General features: G+C 39.6%; 1 protein-coding gene and 1 long non-coding RNA gene across 2 annotated transcripts in view; one reads left to right on the forward strand and one right to left on the reverse strand.

Moving 5' to 3' along the window:
- The window catches only part of proca (protein C (inactivator of coagulation factors Va and VIIIa), a), a 12709-nt gene extending 6156 nt beyond the window's left edge, over positions 1–6553 (reverse strand). Inside the window, exons 1-6 of the mRNA XM_023270303.3 lie at positions 6435–6553; positions 6152–6189; positions 5975–6058; positions 3965–4122; positions 3227–3251; positions 688–798 (exon numbers count right to left, since the gene is read on the reverse strand). Coding sequence (XP_023126071.2) covers positions 688–798; positions 3227–3251; positions 3965–4122; positions 5975–6044 — 364 coding nt within the window. The 5' untranslated portion in view covers positions 6045–6058; positions 6152–6189; positions 6435–6553. The remainder of the gene's footprint in view (positions 1–687; positions 799–3226; positions 3252–3964; positions 4123–5974; positions 6059–6151; positions 6190–6434) is intronic.
- LOC129349849 (uncharacterized) lies at positions 4112–10223 on the forward strand. The gene is made up of 2 exons (XR_008603005.1): positions 4112–7332; positions 9821–10223. It is a non-coding gene; the product is annotated as an uncharacterized LOC129349849 (long non-coding RNA).
- Positions 10224–21725: the final 11502 nt, after the last annotated feature.

Below are 21725 nucleotides of genomic sequence, written 5' to 3' on the forward strand. Positions count from 1 at the left end.
TCGTTTTAGCAACAGTGTTCATGTCAAAGATTTAATTTAGTCAGATTCTGTGAACATCAGGAGACTTTCATCTGCCACTGGATGACAAATTATTGACTTAGTGTCAAAGCTGCTGCGTTTCAAAGATCCCAGGACATAGAAATACCTCCTAAAGTATGTGTACATCTTTACTAAACACATAAAGTATTACCACAAAGCTGGCTGTGAGAAGCCTCTGAGTTATCAGGATAAATAACTGTTGGTTTGAGCCTGATTCCTCACAGAACACAAGAAACAGACACATTTGCGGCACCACTGTCATTTTATAAATATCTAATGTGTAAATCATGCTAATTAATGTCTCATTTCTAAATATAGGCTGCTTACTAGACATTCCAAACACATAAACATCAGAAACACCACTATACAGTTTCCTGTGTGTTAAAATAATTAAAGTTTCATAAAAACAAACCCTTTGCTCTTGCAAGGCTTTGATCCAACACTTGTATTACATATATAAACCAGACTATCACCTTCATTCTGGGGCCAGGTCTGCCTCTATAGCTTGTGACGACCCTCAGGGATATGATGCATTTTCTCAGGCCCCTTTACAGGAACCTGGAACCCTTAAACCAACTCTAAACCCTCAAACTGCTAACACGTCACCACTCCTTCGTCTTAAACTGAGATGTGGGCTCATGGACTCACGCTGGTTGCAGAATCTGCCCTCGTAACCTTGGTTACAGCGGCAGGCGTAGGCTTGGTACAAATCCACGCAGGATCCATGAACACACATGTTGGACTGACACTGGTTCCCATCTGAAACAGAAAAACAACAGCACGTTTCCCACAATTCTCTGCAGAGGAGCCGGCTGTCCACAGCAGAGAGAACTCATTTAGATGCTCGTTTGTCTTCTGACTTGTTCCGGCAGCGTTTTAACCGATAATTATGAGCAGCAGCAGAGTTTATAAAAAGCGTACCAGCTTGTAGGTCAGAGTTAGAGACATCATCAACGATCTTCCAGTATTTATCCACCAGCAGTGTAGTCAGAGTTATTGGTAACAGCTGCTTTTTCACCAAAATGTTAACTTGTTGAGACGTTAACAGTAAGAGGGAAAGTTGGGGTGTTGTATGTGATCATATGACCTTCTCATAGCGTCAGATAATGGACTGGTCTCTATACTTATTTTATTGGACCTTAGTGCAGCATTCGATACAATCGACCACAAACTTTTATTACAGCGACTAGAACATTCTATTGGCATTAAAGGGACAGCACTGGACTGGTTTAAATCCTACTTATCAGACAGGTTCCAGTTTGTGCATGTCAACAATGACTCTTCTGAGCATACTAGGGTTAATCATGGAGTTCCTCAGGGTTCTGTCTTAGGACCAATACTGTTCACACTATACATGCTTCCCTTAGGCAACATTATTAGGAAGCACTGTATTAATTTCCATTGTTATGCTGACGACACTCAATTGTATTTATCTATGAAGCCAAATGAAACTAATCAGCTAGCTAGACTGCAAGATTGTCTTAAGGACATAAAGACCTGGATGACCTATAATTTCTTACTACTAAATTCAGACAAGACTGAAGTCATTGTATTTGGCCCCAAACATCTTAGAGAATTGCTTTCAAAGCATATAGTTACTCTGGATGACATTACATTGGCCTCCAGTACTACTGTGAGGAACCTCGGCGTTATCTTTGACCAGGACATGTCCTTTAACTCGCACATAAAACAAATCTGTAGGACTTCCTTTTCCCACCTGAGAAATATTGTGAAAATCAGGAACATCCTGTCTCAGAGTGATGCAGAAAAACTAGTCCATGCATTTGTTACTTCTAGGCTTGACTACTGTAATTCCTTATTATCACGTTGTCCCAATAGCTCTCTGAAATATCTACAGCTGATCCAAAACGCTGCAGCCAGAGTACTGACGGGAGTTAGCAAGAGAGATCATATTTCTCCTATATTGGATTCTCTTCATTGGCTTCCTGTTAAATCTAGAATAGAATTCAAAATCCTTCTTCTGACATATAAAGCTCTTAACAACCAATCTCCATCATATCTTAAAGACCTGATAGTACCATATTATCCTAGCAGAACTCTTCGCTCTCAAACTGCAGGCTTACTTGTTGTTCCTAGAATCTCTAAAAGTAGAATGGGAGGCAGAGCCTTCAGTTATCAGGCACCTCTCCTGTGGAACCAGCTCCCAGTTTGGGTTCGGGAGGCGGACACCCTCTCTATTTTTAAGACCAGGCTTAAAACCTTCCTTTTCGACAAAGCTTATAGTTAGGGCTGACTGGGGGACCCTGACGGGGTATGCTGGTGTTTTCATTTGCACAACTGACTTCCCCTCTTGACGTCCCTTTAGTTTGCCCCTAGTTATGCTGCTATAGGCCTAGGCTGCTGGGGAACCTCTCTTGATGCACTGAGCCCTTCTCTAACTACCTATGTATTTACTATATATACCATTATTGCATTACATTCACTCTGTTTCTTTCTGTGTCCTTTCTCCGAGTGTCCCTGGTCCCAGAGCTGGATGCTGGATGCTTCAGATGTGTGGCTGTGTTTTATGGTCCTTGTGTCCCACCCCCCCACCTCTCTATCTCTACCCCTCTATCTGTATCCCTCTATCTCTACCTCTCTACCTATACCCCTCTACTTCTATCCCTCTATCTCTACCTTTCTACCTCTTCTGTCCCTCTCAACCCGCCCGGCCAGCAGGCAGATGGGTCCCCCCACATTAGAGCCGGGTTCTGCTCGAGGTTTTTTTCCCTGTTAAAAGGGTGTTTTCCTTGCCACTGTCGCCTTTTGGCTTGCTCTGGGGGTCAGGCATATGGGTTCTGTAAAGCGTCTCGAGACAATTTGACTGTAATTGGCGCTATATAAATAAAATTGAATTGAATTGAATTGAATTTATAAAAAAGATGGACTGAGCATCTGGATTTGAATAACTGATGAAGGAAAGACTGATTTACATTTTCTTTTTTGGCAACAATTCTCAAGTTGTTTGCACAATTCAACAAGTTTACGGAAACACAACAAATGTCCTTGACAGACTGTGCAACTGCAGCAGTTTAAAAGGTGAATATTGATGAAGGGTTTTTCTCTTTACTGCACTTTCCTGGACGTTGATTGACAAGTTTTTGAAGACATCCTCACTTTTACTGCGAAAACCTTCAGCAAATTACTAAACATCCAACAGGTTTGATGCTGAGCAGACTGGTCTCACCTGTGTACACGGTCCAGAACTCCAACTGTAAGCACAAAACATGGAAAATCAGCCATGGAGCATCTGAACAGTGCAGACTTTAACTCAACACTGACAGGAGAAACACATTCTGTAGTCAGAGTCAGAAATCAAACAACTGCAACAGGAAGAGCGGCAAATTTCATCATGTTCCTCAAGACTCGAGTTTGAGACGACGGTTTGTTTTTTAAATAGAAAGTGTAGATTTTTCACATTACTGCTGATCATTTCTTAAATCATTCATCTCTGTTTAGATGAATTTCTTCCACGCAGCTGCTGGTTCTTTTTCTCAACAGTTTTTAAACTTGCTGTAGCTGAATACTGTGGTTTCATCCTGCAGGTGTCATCAGGAACCAGAAACTTTTTTCAGGGTGATAATTTCAAACAAACATTGTCTTTAGAACAGCAAGCAACTTGTAGCGTTAACCTGTAACACCAATCATAGTTTCTTTTCCTGGAAAACGGTGAATTGACCTGATTTTAAAGTTGTTATTGAAAGAGTTTAAACAGTTTCCAGGAAATCTGTTGTACCCCATCACTGTAAATATACAGAGAAATGTGCTTTAGTTGTAAACATCTAGAACATTTGCTTCATATGTGGTATCTGTGGTGAAAGTATGAAGTTTCTACTGTGTATTCTCGTGGATTCATTGAGGTTCTAGCATTATTTTTTACTTCACCACAGTGCGTATGAAACATTCGCACTAAAAGACGTCTTACTGTAGCTTCTCTGGTCTGGAAAATCTCTCTGGCCTCTTCGAAGTCACACTTTTCCTCGACACACTCGCGCTCCATGGAGGCGGGTTTCAGCTCCTCCAGGAAGGAGTTCGCCCGGCGGGATCGCAGCAGCATGTGAGCCCTCGGAGGGTCCGAGAACACTGAACACAGACAAAACGTTACACTACAGCAGCTACTGCAAGTTATTTTAATGCCTGTGAGTCCGTCAGCATATTTCTCAAGCTGACGGTAGCAGGTCTTTCACTCCAAATCCCTCTATATATTGAAGATGTTATACTTTGGCATGAAAATGTTAAAAAATCTGCTTGTTTTTGCTACACAAAAGCTCTTCTGTTATACTTTTGACACTCTTGTAAGAAAACTTTTTAGAAATCAGGGACACCGTTTGAGCTTCTTTGGCACAAATTTTTGATTTCATAACAAGATCGTGACACTTTTTTTCCCCAGTTCAGCATCATTAAATCCGACCAATTGTCCCAAAAATATAAACCAGAAACCCAGATACTGGTAGACATATTCAATGACTGTCAGAAAACTTGAACTCATTGGTCTGATGGACATGAAACGGTTTAGAAAGAAAGCTTTTATACATCCATGAACTGTAGAAGCTGGGAACCCTGAACCTGACTGCTCACAGAACTTCTTTATGTAGTAAAGAAATGCATTTTTTTGTGGTGCAACCAAAAAGTTGTGGGACTGTTTGTGGTGTACATGGACAAATCACAGCGATGGTACACCTGTGTATTAAGTAGAAGCAGTAACTGTCATGAGTCAGGAGACCATGTAATAGCCAAACTTCATGTAGAGGATCATTGCTGGTGATGGGAGGAGGGTCTGTCACTACCATCAGGACAAGAAACAACAGTTTCAAAGACTGATTAAGGAGCATCAGTTCAGGAGCTCGATGTTTTCCTCAACATTCAAGCGGTTGTGAATCAATCTGTCATAAAATCCTGAAGGAGAACAATCAGCGCAAATGACCTGAACTGAGATGATGGCATGTTGGTGCCCCAACTGCACTGTGCACCCAATCAGAGTGCAGAGATTAGATTTTCTTTTTGGCCTAAAAACAAAATCGTCACTCTCCAGCAGGTCATCTCACCACTTTTGCCTCCTTGTGTTTGCTGACTCTTCCCCAAACTGAAATTCAAGTTAAAGGATTTCTGTTTTGACAGTCTAGGAGATTCAGCGCTAACTGCAGATGTTGGTTGACATGTTTACATGACTGGACTTCCAGGAAGCGTCATAAGCGTTGCAGGAGCACCGGGAGCAGAGGATCACTGCACAAGCAGAATGGGATGGTGGCACAAACTTTTTGATCACATCTTGTATCTCATCGCCTGCTCAGAAAATTTGTCAAAATGTGGCAGAAGGCTAATCTGCTGCTGCAACAGGAGAAGCTAACATATCGTTTCCAATGAAAATATGGACAAGTCTGGTATTAATGTAATAAAAAAGCTGCAGTTTACAAGCCGTTTTGTGATCCAGACCCAACTGAGACTGATGGCTGCCTACCCTGAGCCTGGTTCTGTCTGAGTTTTTTTCTCCTTCCTGTCTCAGGGTTTTTTCCTTCCTTCCCACCGTCGCTCACAGGAAAACCAAAGGCATCTTTGGATTGTTGGGTTCTCTGCTCTCTGTAAGTCATCAGGTCTGTACCATACTATGCTAAATGCTTTGAGATGACACATGTTGTCAATCTGTGCTATATAAACAAACTGAACTGAAAAATGAATTGAATATCTGCTCCAGTGCAATATATCATCTGCAGTGTTATACATTTACTTGCCCTGTTCCTCTTTACTTTGATCATTTTTCATTTTACACCACATATACATGTTTGGCATCTGTGTGACACTTTTGCACAGTTTTGTCACCGTACTGCTTGGAAAAATATGTAAATACAACAACAGGAAACTGGTGCTGCTTGATCAAGAACAAGGTGTAATTAATGGTGGTTGTTGTTCTCAGTAGTAATCATCCAAACATACCAACCTGACATGCTGATGACTGACGCCGACCACAGAGCGACGATGAAGCAGCCATACAGGACGAGGCGGGACATGACCTCAGTCAACCCTGCAGCCAATCAGACAAAGCAATCACCTCCTCAGTGTTTGTGTTCACCCACCGTCTCCAAACATCAATATCCATAATGATATTGTGACTTACTGATCAAAGCAGGATAAAAACGCTGAGCTCTGGAGGAGCTGGAGACAGAAAGACAAAATGACTAAAAACAATCGACAGATTCGGTGAAACACTTCTGCAGTATTGATCATTTAGGCCTCTGAACAGAAACGCAGCAGAACATGATCCCTGTTTGAAACGCTGTGACTTTTAACCCCGCGAGCAGAACAACAGCAACCGCAGAGCGAAGTCAAGTCAACATCCTAAAGATGTTAAGTTTCATGAAACCAGGGAGGGTCGATCTGAGGAACGATATTGTACTTACGTATGAAGAACGGACGCCGAGGACGAAGACGATGCTTCGCTCTGTTTCTGGTGTGTTAATGACTAACTACCAGTGTTTACTGAGAGTCCACAGTCTGCCGCTGGACGCTGCCAGACAACATTGTCAACACACAGACCTCCAGCTCTTTAACCTCCACCCACTCACCTGTGCTGCACTTCACACTCACTGCTGCACTCCAGTCCAAAACGCTCTTATTAGTGTTCTAGCAAAACGTTTTTACTCAAGACCTCAGGAAGAGAGACAGACTCACTCCACAGTGACCTTTTTACAGTCCGATATATGAACCTAACGAGGCAGAAATAGTTTGAGTTTTGTCAGAGAGCAGAAAGAAGAAGCAGCTTTTATCCAGGTGTGTGGATTCAATCATCATGAACTTCCAGGATTTGAATGAGACAAAGCAAAAGAGAGGAGGACGACCAAATCAGGGGGTTAAAAGCAGAGTGGCCAAATATGGAAGCAAATCAGACTCATCAGATTCTGAATTTTAAAAGCTGCTGAATTTCTTACTTTGAATTTTTTTGCATCAAAATTACGTATGTGAATTTTTTATGCCTGAATTTAGCTCATCAAAATTCTAAAAACCAGTTAAAAATTCAATCTCTTCAAAATTCGCCATCAAAAAAATTTGATGTGTTCAAAATTCACCATCAAAAAATTCAATGTTCAAAATTCGCCATCAAAAAATTCAATGTTAAAAAATTCGCTGTCAAAAAATTCGCTGTTCACATGGGGGACTCAGGCGTAAACAATCGATCCTGGCCAAAATCGAACCAACGCCCAGCCAATCACGTGGCGCTCCTCCGGTCATGTGACGCAGACGGTTCACCTCACAAGACCGGGGTCAACCACAGCTACCAGCATGAACGACGGCGCTTCAGTGAGTGTATTAATCCTTTTTGTCCTGTATGTAGTTTGTTTTTGTGAGAGTCAGTTAGCTGTAATGCATGCCGTTAGCTGCGCTAGCACAGCGTTAGCCGCGCTACTACAGCGCTAGCACAGCGTTAGCCGCGCTAATACAGCGTTAGCCGCGCTATCCGCGCTAATACAGCGCTAGCCGCGCTAATACAGCGCTAGCACAGCGTTAGCCGCGCTAGTACAGCGCTAGCCGCGCTAATACAGCGCTAGCACAGCGTTAGCCGCGCTAAAACAGCGCTAGCCGCGCTAATACAGCGTTAGCCGCGCTAGCCGCGCTAATACAGCGCTAGCCGCGTTAGCCGCGCTAATACAGCGCTAGCCGCGCTAGCACAGTAATAAGGTCACACTGACAGCACGTTCTGCAGCTGGGTAGTTGAGTAACAATTTTATAAACGCACAAATGGGTGGAAGTGTGATTTATGCGCCTGAAAATGCAGTTAAGTCACAGAGCAGTAGGGTTGCCACCTTTCAGAAATGAAAATAAAGGACGCCCACCACGGCTCCTTGGGGCCACAGTTCAGTAAAATCAGAAAGATATTCACAGATTCAGAATTCCACCATCAATAACTCATTATAAACGATGCCTCTTTTCCATCGCTGTAAGGTAGACAATGTGCTACAAGCCTAGTTTTATCAACAGTAGCTATCTTTCAAGCTGCAGAAATAACATTGGTGTCAACAGGAGCCAGTTGAAGGCTGCAGTGATTCTGGTGACACTACAGTGTATCAGAGAGAAGCTATTGAATATTTGTGTCTCTCTTTGCTGTTGCAGCAGTTTTGCAATTTGCACACGGTCCCTGTTCACTCCATAGACATCAATGTTATTCATGCAGCTTGAAAGACAGCTACTGTTGATAAAACTGGGTTTGTAGCACATTGTCGACCTTACAACGGTGGGAAAGAGGCATCGTTTATGTTTTGACCAGTGTTGCCAACTCCTCAGTAAGGAAAGTAGCTATTGGCTGTCCTAAAAGTCACTAGAAGTCACTAAATGATGTCATCGCCTAATTTGCATAATTTCCCGTTTGCATGTAATTGTAATCAACATTGTGGGAGAGACAAAAAGTGAGTTTAAAATACCCAAAATATGTTTCTGAACTAGAGACTAAATGCAGTGATTTATTTTAGTGTGACAGTGAAGAAACATTTTCATTTCCATCCCGCTCTGTAAGCAGGACGGGATCTGCAGAGACTTTGATTCATCTGCCGTCTGGACATGGAGTGATGTGGGTCTCCTCTAATCAGACAGTGGGATGCTGCAGGTCACAAGACTGACGGCTGTGCTTTGGAAGGGGAGGAGCTCACAGCGCCACCTGCTGCTCGTTGAGGACAGTAACTGCAGAACGATCCCAGCTTTCATGTCAGACAGGGGCGGATCTAGATTAATTTTAGTGGGGGGCACAGGGTGGCACAGGGGGGTACAACAGACATCATTAGCTGCAACATCTGCCTATTATGTAAAACTGGTAGCTCAACAACAGCATCCTGAGGGCAATTAAGTGACAAATATTGTGCAAGAACAGCACTATTACAACCCTGTCAATTTCCACTTCTTAGAATGTTTACTGCCAATTACCACACATAAAACAAGAAATAATATTCTGTACTAATACTTCTGTACTACCCAATACACAGTGAATAAATATTATCTGAAAGTCGGGTTATTGTTGTTTATCAGCACAATCTAAAAAGATTCATGTTAGACATATTCCAGTTAAGACTAGAATATCATGATTTATGTAAATTTACCTCAATAATATGAATGTTCAGGTTAAGATTGTACAGTGATATTTATTATGTAAGTTTAACTGATTAAAGTTTATGACTCTGCACTGCAATATTATTTATTATTGAGTTACATCATTATTATAATATTTAGGGTCAGACTCTACAGTATTAAGATTAAGAAATCAAATATGCTATAAAATGTAAATACACTGAACTCATTTGGATATAGTTAAGTGAGACTCTACAATATTCTTTGACACAAATCTATCTAAATCAAAATTTTAATCATTTTTTACTCCAAACATTTACTGGACTGATTTAAATATTAAAATCACTCCTTTCTAATCCTCTGCTGTACGTTCAAACCTGAGGCCTTAAATAGAAACACACAAGTATCTGATTGAAGGAACTTCTGCAGAGTCCTGGTTCCAGAACATGATGATAGAATTATAGACAAACTTTAACAAAAGCTGCCTGAGAGTTTACAGGTTTTTATGTGAGATTTCTTTAGTAATTTAATGAGAGTTATCAGCAAAAATCAAGTGTTCATTTGATGAACTTCATTTCCTAAAACATCCAGAATTGGAGCTCATATCTTTGGCAGCTGTAAAGTTTCTGCTCCTTCAAAGTTTACAACACAATGAATTCCTAAAACACTCTCAATGCTGGAGAGCGTTTGTGATGCTGAAGCAATGACCACTTTTTCTGTTTCTTCTCTGGAGATGCACAATGAGGGACGTCTGCAGCGACTGAGAAAGAGTCTCACCACATCCTGACATGAGGAAAAAGACTTTATTGAAGACTACAATGAGAAAAACTATCAGACATCAGACGGCTGCATTCAAGGTGAGCTCTGAACATTTGATCTGGAACAGGAATTCAATAACAGCAGCATGAGCTTCATTTCAGTCTGTAGCTGCTGAATTCATGGATGAATCATCTGGCACTAGAGAGGAAGACCATCAAACATCCACGTCAGCTGATGGAGGTCCAAGAGTCTCACCCAACAAACAACCTACAGAATGAAGACCTCCAATCTGATTGGACGGCCTCCTATTCAGCCACGTGTGAACAAATGCCTCTAAGCTGATTTGTTTTCTAAAATAAATCTAGTTTGAGTCCTAATCTATGCCTGTGTGTTTGCTTCTTTACACTGCTGTTAACAGTTTAGGCTGTTAGATTGTTCCAGATAAGACAAGTACAAGATTCTTCAGAGCCGTTCTACCATGAGCCTGACAGGAAGAACTCCAACAGCTACTGAATGTTCCTGTGGTTCCCTCAAGGCTACAGGAGGAGTCCTACGAGGACGAGCCGGTCCACCTGATGGCGGCCAGTCGCTGTGATTCAAAGCCAACACCGACTATGTGGACTTCTACTGGACCACACGGAGGCCTTCAAACCGGACCAACAAGTTCAGCGACTCCCCGACTCGTGGGTCTGAGGACGCCGCCGAGCCTCGGTCCAGCCGGCCTCCTGTCTGTGGGTGTTTGAGTGCTGAGAGGTTTGTGGATGCATGTGAACGTATCTGTGTTGAAACTGCAGCTTTGGACTCAGTAACGCCGGGAAAAACCAAGAGCTCCTTTATTTGTGACTTCCACTAAAAAAACTGATGAAAATAAGTTTGCCAGGGTTCTGACTGATAACAGATTATTAAATAATGAAAATAATCCTTTAAATATTCCTTTAAACAATCTTTTTAGGTCTACATTTCCTTTACACTGACTTCTTGGTAAATGTACAAGTATTTTGGGTGGAATATACCATTAAGCCCAATGTTTAAGGGTTCTTCTGGGAATATACCATTAAACCAACCTTTTAGGTAAATGTTCCAAGATGTTGGGTAGAATATACCATCAGATAAACCTTTTAGGTCTACATTGGAAGATTTTAGAGTAGAATATTACTCCAAACCATCCTTTAGGTCTACAGTTAAGGTGGAATACTCCTTTACACCAAGATTTTTTGGTCTACATTGAAAGATTTTGGTTGGAATATTCCTTTGAATGAACTTTTTAAGTTTATGTTCAAGGATGTTGGGTGGAATATACCACCTGTTTTTGTGTTGCTCCTCGGCGACCCTAGACAGCCGGGTCCTAATGTTTTTTGAGCAACACACCATACTATGACGTTTTTACAATGATGGTTCTACTATGGAACCAGTTTGACATGTTCAGGCGTTCTTTGTGTGAAAACTCAGAGATTTCAGGTATCAGAAGGTGGTTTTCAACTTTCTTTGTTAACTTTCTGCCTCAACTTTAAACTAAATTTCCTTCACTAACCCCACCCTCTGGACTTCCAGTAAGCTGTGTTCCTATTGGCTGTCCAGGTGGCTGCTTGGTGTTATCAGGAACACCTGAACAGCTCACTGTCTTCCTGCTTTATTTAGCTGCAGACAAACATTTCCTCTGTTTCTCTTCACCACAGAACTGGGTTTGGCTCCATTGTTTTAGTTTGTTCTTTAGGCGTTGGCTTGCAGCTTCCAGCAGTAAAATCGTCTTTAATGTGTTTCTTGGTGTGTTTTAGGGCTTTGTACTGGATAGTTGTCTTGGTAAATGTGGTTCTTTAGCCACAGTTAGCACATGGTGCTAATGTGTGCAGTGATTAGTGGATTTGGTGCAGCTGAGTTGTGTCTTTATCTTGGCTGTAGTGAGTCTTTAGAGGTTTTTGGTCAGACACATTCTGTGTTCTTGTTTGTGAACCAACGTTGGTTGTCCAGAAGGTAAGAGTTCCTGTCCTGATTCTCTGTTCTCAGAGGTTCTCTGGTAGGCTGCAGGAGACTTTAGCGTTTGGGTTGTGCTAGTTTGGTTTTTGTATGGTTTCATTTGGACGACTATCTTGAGGCTCCTCCATGTGGTTTAGTGAGGTTTTCTGCAACAGTTCTACAAAGCAACCTGCAGCAGAAGAGACTTTGAGAGTTTTTAGGAAGTTCTGGAGACCAGACTTTAGAGCAGCAGAAACATTTGTCAGCAGTTTGAGCAGGAGAAGGTGAGCTTCAGAGTAGAAATGAGAAGGAAACCTTCTTGACCCGTGTGGTGAGGTCCTGTACCAAGAGTTTGAGCAGGTTGTGAAGAGTCTGTAGTTCTTTGGTCTGAAAGCACAAGAAGAGTCGACTCATTAAAGGAGAAAACAGGAGATATTGTTGCTTCTTCTGTCGCTCTGCAGTTTCCTTAGACTGAATATCAAGTTTATATTTTAAATGATTTGCCATGTGAGCCCAAGAAGACTTCAATAAACTCCCTCCATCCCCTGGACACAACACATTTTATGACGATGTTAAATCTTTTTTTAAAAATGTTTTTTGTTTTAATCATAGTTTTAGCATAGTTTTTTCACTTTGCTTGTTTAGTTTTGTCGTCTGTGTGAAAGGTGCTAAACAAATAAAGTTGAATTGATAAACTGAATAATTGACTAACTCATGATTGTGACAACAGAAGTATTTTCATTGTGATTTAAGGGTTTGTTTCATTTCTAAGGTTGAGGTTAAAGTCTTGACAGAAAAAAAAGATTAAAGAAATAAACTACATTCTAAAAAAGCAATTGAATCAAAAGAAAAAAGCATTTCATACAACAAAACTTTTAAAAAGAAAATTAAACATTAAATACAATTAAATTATATTAAACAGACAAAATATTTAATTAAATAATTAAACAAGATACAAAACATGTAATTATGAAATTAAACAAAATTTATTAAACAAAAATATGAAGCATTAAAGATTAAATATTTTAGATAATTAAACATTTAAAAAATAATATTAAACAAGAATATTAAACATTTTTTAAAAATACAAAACATTAAATTAGATTATTAAACCTTTAAAAATACAAAACATTGAATTAAAACTTAAATGTTTAATTGGAAAACTAAATCTTAAAGACAATAAAACTTTAAATAGGAATTAAACAGAAAATACAACGGAAGCATTTAAAAAGAAAATTAAACATTGAAAGGTAAAACATTTAAAAAGAAAAACCTTAAAGATTTAATCGAAAAATTAAACAGGGAAAGAAAAGGAGATTTTTCAAACAAGCCGATAAAACATTTGAAAAAACAAACATTAAAAAGACAAAACATTTGGAAATGAAATCAGACATTAGAAAAGAAAAGGTGAGAAAAGAGCAAAACTAAACATTTAAGAATCAACTAAAGACAAAACATTTGAAAAGACACCAGTTAAACTTTAGAAGATCAAATTAAACAGAAAAAGCAATAAAATGATCAAAAGAGCAAAAACAGATAAAGATCTTAGTGTTTTCTAGTCTGAAATGAAAACATCAAGTTGTTTCTTCAAACATTTCCTCTTTCTGTGTTCTTGGTTTGATTGTGGACAGGTTTACTAAGAACTCATTTCAGAAAACTGCTTTCCAGATAAAGTCGACTAGTAGTTGAAGGCATTTATCAAACTAATGTTACCTTCTGATCTCCATAAACTTTACTGTTCAGTGAAGAGAATCAAAGTTTGTTGAGGATTTCTAAAAAACCCACAGGTGAAGGTCTGAGAAGAACTCAGATGGATGATCTAAATGTGAAATCAAGACTCATGGTCACTAGTTTTAAGGCTTCTGTTAACCAGAAAGTTCAAACTAACAGAGAAGTACTGAGAAACTTTTAAAATTTCAGTCCTCAGACTGTCTAAAGGTTCAAACTAACAGAGAACTACTCAGGAACTTAGAAGATATCAGTCCTTGGACTGTCTGAAGGTTCAAACTAACAGAGAACTACTCAGGAACTTAGAAGATATCAGTCCTTGGACTGTCTGGAAGTTCAATCTAACAGAGAACTACTGTGGGACTTAGAAGGTATCAGTCCTTGGACTGTGTGAAAGCTCAGGTCCTGAGGACTCGGGAGGTCTGGGGGCTTTGGAAAGTCTTGGAACTGAGGGTTCAACCCTCCAGTACCAAGGCTGAAGTCCAACCTCCTGAGAAAAACGGTCGAGTCAAGACTCGAGTTAAAAAAAAAACTCGAAAACGACAAAAAATAGATGATAAATGCGCAAAAAAAAGAAGAATTAGTATCTGAGCGAATAGCTCAGGAGGATAAGAAGAAGACTACCAACTGGTAGGTCGCAGGTTCGAGACCCGCCAGCGGCATTTTTCTTTGTTTGTCTTTGTCAGGATTTTGAAAACATTTAAGAAGTGTCTGGTCTTGAACCAGCGACCTGCAGCTCCATAGGTAAATCCTTAACTCACTGAGCTACAGATCAGATACAAAGAAATAAATTCGTCGTCCCTTTGGCATCGTAGTTTCTGATGTCACCACATGGGTGGAGCCAAGGCGGAGTCTGGGTGGAGTCAGGGCGGAGAGTAGGCGGGGAGGTGGGGGGAGTAGAGGGGGGGGAGGCCACCACCCACCTCCCCGCCTACTCTCCGCCCTGACTCCACCCAGACTCCCCCACCGCCCACCACACCTTCCCCCGCCCGAGGAGTTCTTCGAGTCTCCACGAGTTCTTCGAGTCTCCACAGGTTTTCCCGAGTTTCTGGAGTTTCCACCAGGTCGGAGGCAGAACAAGTTGTCATGAAGAGATGTTGAGGTCGGCTAGGATGGACTGACTTTTTACAGCGACTAGAAGGAAGACGACTAGAAGAGCAGGTCTTTAACCACCATCCATAAAATCCATGGAGTCGGCTCCAGAGAAATGAAGGAAGGTCAACTTTTATCAACCTCCATCCACATGTTCAACTTCATATCTTTACTTTGACATTTTTAGCACCACAAACCTTTAGTATCACACTTTATCATTTATTAGGACTTTAATGGAATCCACCAGCAGATTTAGTTTTTGTTGTGAAACTTTATTCTTGTCATCGTGGGACTGCAGTATTTAAAACTGTTCCTTCTATTTGACCTCATGTTTATTAGTTTTAGTGGAGAAAGTTATTTTAGTTGTCGATTAGTCTCTTAAAAACCAAATAATAAATTGGATTAGTCAAGAGGTTTAAATTTCTTACTTTGTCATATTTTAAATGACAGAAAATGGAAAAATAAAGTGTCTTGAGACAATGTGACCCGTAATTGGCATTATATAAATAAAATTGAATTAAAATTGTATGTATCTTGTAATGTTGGACTAATTCAGCCATACATGTTGGAAAACACATTTTCTTTGACCATTAATCTGTTGATTGTTTTCTCCAGTAATTCATTTCTTGTTTTGGTTTATAAAATGTCAAACCCAAATATATTCAGCTTACTGTCATAAAAACCAAAAAGATTTACATTCATGATGCAGGAATCAGGCAGTTTTTCACTTTTTATCTTAGTTTAGTCAGAAAGATAGTTGATAATGTGTGAATTGTTGCAGCTTGTGAGCCGTAAAAGGTTTTAATCTTTGGGGCCGAGTGTCAAAAAACATTTAGAAACCAACATCCACGAAACACTCAACAAAGATTTGAACATCATTAAAGGGAAATCCAACTTTTGCATGACAATGTCTAATGACAGGACATTTATTTCCAACGTAAATGTGTGATATTCATCCTCTGGAGCTTTCTCTTCACATCGTCTTCCACCTGGACTGGTTTGGTCGGGAGCATGTGCAACAAACATTTGAAAAACTGCACTTTAACATCAATGAATGACACTAAAGTTTAATCTCTACATAAATGAGACTGAGTCTGGATGTGCTGCTCTGTCATTAACTCCTAAGTTTAGGGAAAGTTCAAACAAAAGAGGACAGTTCAGGTAAGACTTGACAATGAGCTTATTTTGAACAAACATCTCAGACTTTCTGAGCTTCAGCACCTCTAGCAAGATATTTTAACAACAAGCAACTCAAGGGATCCAGAAGTTGGAGAGAGTTAGCTTTAGCTGAGCCAAAGAACATGTGGGATGCTAACCTAGCAAACATTTCAGACTTTTCTCTGTGAATTCTGAGAAATAATTTACTATTTAATGACAGAGCTACACATCTTAACTCAGTCTCATTAAAACAGACTCTAATTCAGTGTCATCCATCCATATTAAAGTGCAGTTACCCAAAATGTTTGTTGCATGAGCTCCAACAAAACCTGTCCAGGTAGAAGGCCACTTTGACAAACAGGAAGTGGAAGATTCCAAGCAGATTTATAGAAGGGGGAACCGGACTGTACTAAGTGTGGTGGAGTATAGAGGGGTGTTTTGTGGGTTTTTAAGGCTGATAATGATTATTAGTGAGACATTTGGAGTAGATATTCATTTGCAGTAAATGAAAATATTTAAAATCTTGGAGTTAATCTCAGAAGAACACAAACTAACAGAAAACTTTGTTGATACGTTTTTGTTTTGTTTACAGATGTTAAGTTAAAGGAGTTTTATTCGTGACGGATAACCAATCAAATCACTCCAGAAGACAGAGTGACCACAGGTAGATAAAGGTTCAGAGCCAAAGTAGCGCCATTTTTAAATGTATTTATTACCATAAATCAGTGAAAAAAATAAAATACTGATAATCAGTAAATCAGTCAGCCCACAATTACTACAATTCTACAATGTATGTCTCTTTGCTTTGACTTGTTATTTGTACAATATACGATGTATATTATGGCGTTTTTTCATACCAAAGGCTCTACTATGATGTTTTCTAAGAGACATACGATGCTACTCTGGTTGTTCTGGCCCTGTGTCGCTGCACTCCTCCTCTGTTGTTTTCTGGATTGTACTCAGCTGCATGCCTTCGTCCATCCGGCCTCCGTTGACTCGTCCCGCCTGCCGTCTCTGGAGCTGAAGCTGGATTGGAACAGACCAAAGTACAGTCCAATCACGATGCCAGCTGCCTCTCAAAAGGCTCCTTCATCTGGCAGGTGGCGCCACTTCTTCTGAGGGGAAGCTGAGCTGGTCCAGCAGAACTTTGGAGATGTGTTCCAGTGGTTGGTGGATGTGTGGGGAGATAGAGAGGGACCTTTGAATTGTTCACAAAGGAAAACAGGAAACCATTGGTAGTTTTAGTTTAGGCTGCCACTGTGGTGTGTTTTTGGGTTTTAAGAGGTGAACAGGAAGAGTTTTTTTTTCGTATTGATTATCTTTTACTTTGTTCCTGGTTGGAATGTCCATCAATGTCAACATGAAGTTCACTTTTAGTTCTGTTTATTTATTTTTATTTTACTAACACCCATTTGGTTTTATCCCCCTCACATGTTGTGTTGTTGTAAACTTAGTCTTTCAAATAAATACTCGTCAAACCCTCTGGAAACCAGCGTTTGTACTGTTTTTGTGTTGCTCCTCACCTACTTCAGACAGCCGGGACATAACGTTTTGTGGACTAAAGGCTTTTCTATGACGTTATTAGAGCGACATGCTATACTATAACGTTTTCTGAGCGACATGCTATGCTATGTTTTTAGACCAAAGGCTATAATATGATGTTTTTTGGGCGACATGTCATACTATGATGTTTGTTGGACCAAAGGCTATACTATGACATTTTTTGGACAACATGCTATTGTATGACGTTTTAAGAGCAACATGCTATACCATGACATTTGTTGGACGACATGCTATACTATGACGTTTATAGAGCGACATGCTACACTATGAGATTTTTAGAGCGACATGCTATACTATGATGTTTTCTGAACGACATGCTATACTATGACGTTTGCTGGACCAAAGACTATACTCTGACGTTTTTGGAGCGACAGGCGATACTAAGACGTTTTTAGAACGACATGCTATAGTATGACGTTTTTAGACCAAAGGCTACACTGTGACACTTTTTGAGTGACATGCTATACTATGACGTTTTTTGAACGACATTTTATACTCTGACGTTTGTTGGACGACATGCTATACTATGACGTTTTAAGAGCAACATGCTAAACTATGACAATTTTAGAGCGACATGCTATACTATGACGTTTGTTGGGAACATGCTATATACTATAGGCTTTTTTAATTGACATATTACTATGATGTGTTTTTTGTTTGTATTTTTTTGTTTTTTAGCAACATATAATTTCAACAGTTTTAAAAATTACTATACTTTTACTTGTGCAATGAAATATTATTCTTTTTAGGCAAAGGCCATGTTTGATTACATATAGGCTATTAAATAAATGTTTATTAAAAACTAAAAAGTATTAAAAAAAATAATAACCAACTTAGGCATTTACTGAGTCACTAAAATAGTGTAGAGTCTACGGCCACATCAGCATTATTATAAGCATCCTCTGGTAAATTCACAGCCATATACTGTAGGAAATCTAGCTGATCTCATCATGATGTCTCTTACCATATGGACTTCAGGAGATGATTAGATGATGATAAACTGTGACCTGCTGGTTGGGTTCTCTCTGTTCTCATATTTCCTCCATGTTTGTCTCCTGATGCTGCCTTACTTCAGCCAGTCCATGAGCAACAGAAAACACAGTTTGCCTTGTATCCACCGCCAGGGGTTCCACTCTTCCCACTCCAGTCTGTACATTTGCAAACGTTTTTGCTTCTTTAGACGTGGTGGAGTTTCAGGTGTAGACATTTTTAAACATGCGGGTGCAGCAGCGTCTGTAACCAGGCAACCAGAGACAGGACCGAACACACAGAGACGTCTGAAGTCTGTCCACTGGACCTGGCATCGGGTCCTCGCTACAAAGGTCCTACGAAGATGAAATTGGCTGCCCTTAATATTTCCTGTGTTTTATTTTATTCATTATGCAGTTTTGATGAGTGTGTGACAGACGTGTACGGGGCATTTATGAAAATACGGAACAACTTGCGTCCCGTATTGATTCAATACGGGACGCAACAATTAATTGTCAAATAAAGGACGTTTCCATATTTTAAGGGACGGGTGGCAACCCTACAGAGCAGTGTAAAGAAACTGGTCACCTAGCAAACTGAATTAGTCTAGGTAACACTTTGTTTATTATGTGTGTTTTCTGCTCAAGTTAATGTCCTGGTTTGATTCATTTTAAATTACTCCTCATCTTGAAAGGTTTTAAACTGTGCAGTCAAAGTAGTTACAACTGTGAGCGAATAGCTTGAAATGAACTGCCCTAGACTGCTCTGTTCATAGCCCACCATTCTTTCACAGCAGCTGTATCAAGAGTTATTGTGCAATGATAGATAAATGCAGCCCATTTTTCAACCATTTCCTGTTTAGTATGTGTAACCTCCTCTTAATTTGTTCTAAAAGAAATGTCTAATGAGGCAGTCTAGTCTTTCAGTCAGGTTAAGTCATTTTTCCCATTGGTGGTTTGCATTATATAACTTTGTTTTTCTCTGTTCTAGGAACTATTGTTAAATCATCTTTATGTGAGACTTTGTTCTCGTTTGGAGCATATTCTCGGACGCATGCCTCTGGATCTGGACTTCTTAGAGTTCACTTGCACACAAGAACTTGTGTTTTTAAATGCTTTATCCAACCAAGTAGAAGTTTGCCCAGCTATTTTAAATGCACTGACACAGCTACACCATCTTATCAGCTCAGAAAAAGAAAACAGGAATCAGTACATTGCAACTGTGCACTCTGAGGACCAGCTGGGTGGCAAAGAATGGTCACATCCCCAGAGCACCTGTACAACTTACTGAAACTTAATATGTCTGTCCCATGTATAGATAATGGTATCTGTGAAGTATTAGCTGAGTATGTCAAATACTATTAGATTTTTTTAAGTGGACCGTAGACCCAGTTTCAGTATTTTTTTTTCTCACATTGAAATTTGAGGCTATATATAATATATATATAAAATATCTCAAGAATAATTCAAGATAAAAGCCTGAAATTTTCATTTATTTGTCTTGCTAACATAAGCATATCCGATTGCTATTAAATACACCGGTGGAAAAAAGTTTTTGGACACCTCATACATTTGTGAAATATTGCATTAAGAATCCCTCTGAGGTCTTCAAATGCAATTTCTATTAGTTCAGTCACAACCATAATACGAAACAAATCCTAAAAAAGTCAATAAAAACTTGAAATTGATTGGTTCCTTAAAAATAAGAAATTTTGAGTATTGGGTCATTTTGGTAGAATTTAGATTTGTTGTTCATGTAAAGAATAAACAAAAAAAAGCATCATTTGTGTGTCTAATGCAGTCACACCTTTTGAAACACAAAAGACTTTCCAACAAATATTTCACGATAATATTTGAGATTGTGGAAAATTTTAAAGGTGCCTGAAAACTTTTTTCCACCACTGTATCTGTCAAAGCATGAAAATTTGCCATTGGAAAAATGCCACTATATTCAGAAGGATATATGTGGTCATGGTTCCATTATGCCAATGTCATGGTAATGACTGGATGCAGGGCTAATTTACAAAGAAATTACACAAAACAACATGTCAGGTTTCGAAGACTGGACTTTTCATAGACCACTTCATTTTTTTCATTTTTCAACTCACCCATAATCTGAGATTATTGATCTACTTGTTCAGTATTATAGATTCTTCATCATTGTTCTGAGATAGTGGCATTCAAACAACCTCAAATTTCAATGTGCAAAAAAATGCCTGTTGAAGTAGATCGACAGTCAATTTAAAAATATTTTTTGCTCTGACAGTATTTGGCATACTATATATATATATATATATATATATGTATATATATATATATATATATATATATATATATGTATATATATATATATATATATATATATATATATATATATATATATATATATATATATATATATATATATATATATATATACATATACAGGCCAGGATGTCAGTCTTAAATGATGTGTGGTCCTTGTAATGTCCTGGGATGTGTAAGGTCTCACAGCAGGTGGAGGCTGTCAGGTATCTGCCATTCACTACTTCAGCAAAGAGAGTTCTTGGTAGAGTCTCCCATCCAGTCCAGAATTTCACCAGACTGGTCAGTTCAGACGGTGTTTCTATGGAGTGGATTAAAATTGATTAAATAAATGGCTACAACAAATTATCAAAAACAATCTAGGGTACGCATACTAAACAGGAAACAGTTGAAAAAATGGGCTGCATTTATCACTATCATTGCACAATAACTCTTGATACAGCTGTGAAAGAATGGTGGGTTATGAACAGGGCAGTCTAGGGCAGTTCATTTCAAGCTATTCGCTCACAGTTGTAACTACTTTGACTGCACAGTTTAAAACCTTTCAAGATCAGGAGTAATTTAAAATGAATCAAACCAGGACATTAACTTGGGCAGAAAACACACATAATAAACAAAGTGTTACCTAGACTAATTCAGTTTGCTAGGTGACCAGTTTCTTTACACTGCTCTGTGATTTAACTGCATTTTCGGGCGCATAAATCACACTTCCACCCATTTGTGCATTTATAAAATTGTTACTCAACTACCCAGCTGCAGAACGTGCTGTCTGTGTGACCTTATTACTGTGCTAGCGCGGCTAGCGCTGTATTAGCGCGGCTAGCGTGGCTAGCGCTGTATTAGCGCGGCTAACGCTGTATTAGCGCGGCTAGCGCGGCTAGCGCTGTATTAGCGCGGCTAACGCTGTGCTAGCGCTGTGTTAGCGCGACTAACGCTGTGCTAGCGCAGCTAACGGCATGCATTACAGCTTACTGACTCTCACAAAAACAAACCACATATAGGACAAAAAGGATTAATACACTCACTGAAGCGCCGTCCTTCATGCTGGTAGCTGTGGTTGACCCCTGTCTTGTGAGGTGAACCGTCTGCGTCACATGACCGGAGGAGCGCCAC

The sequence above is a fragment of the Amphiprion ocellaris genome, chromosome 10, assembly GCF_022539595.1.
Source record: "Amphiprion ocellaris isolate individual 3 ecotype Okinawa chromosome 10, ASM2253959v1, whole genome shotgun sequence".
Taxonomy (NCBI): Eukaryota; Metazoa; Chordata; class Actinopteri; family Pomacentridae; genus Amphiprion; species Amphiprion ocellaris.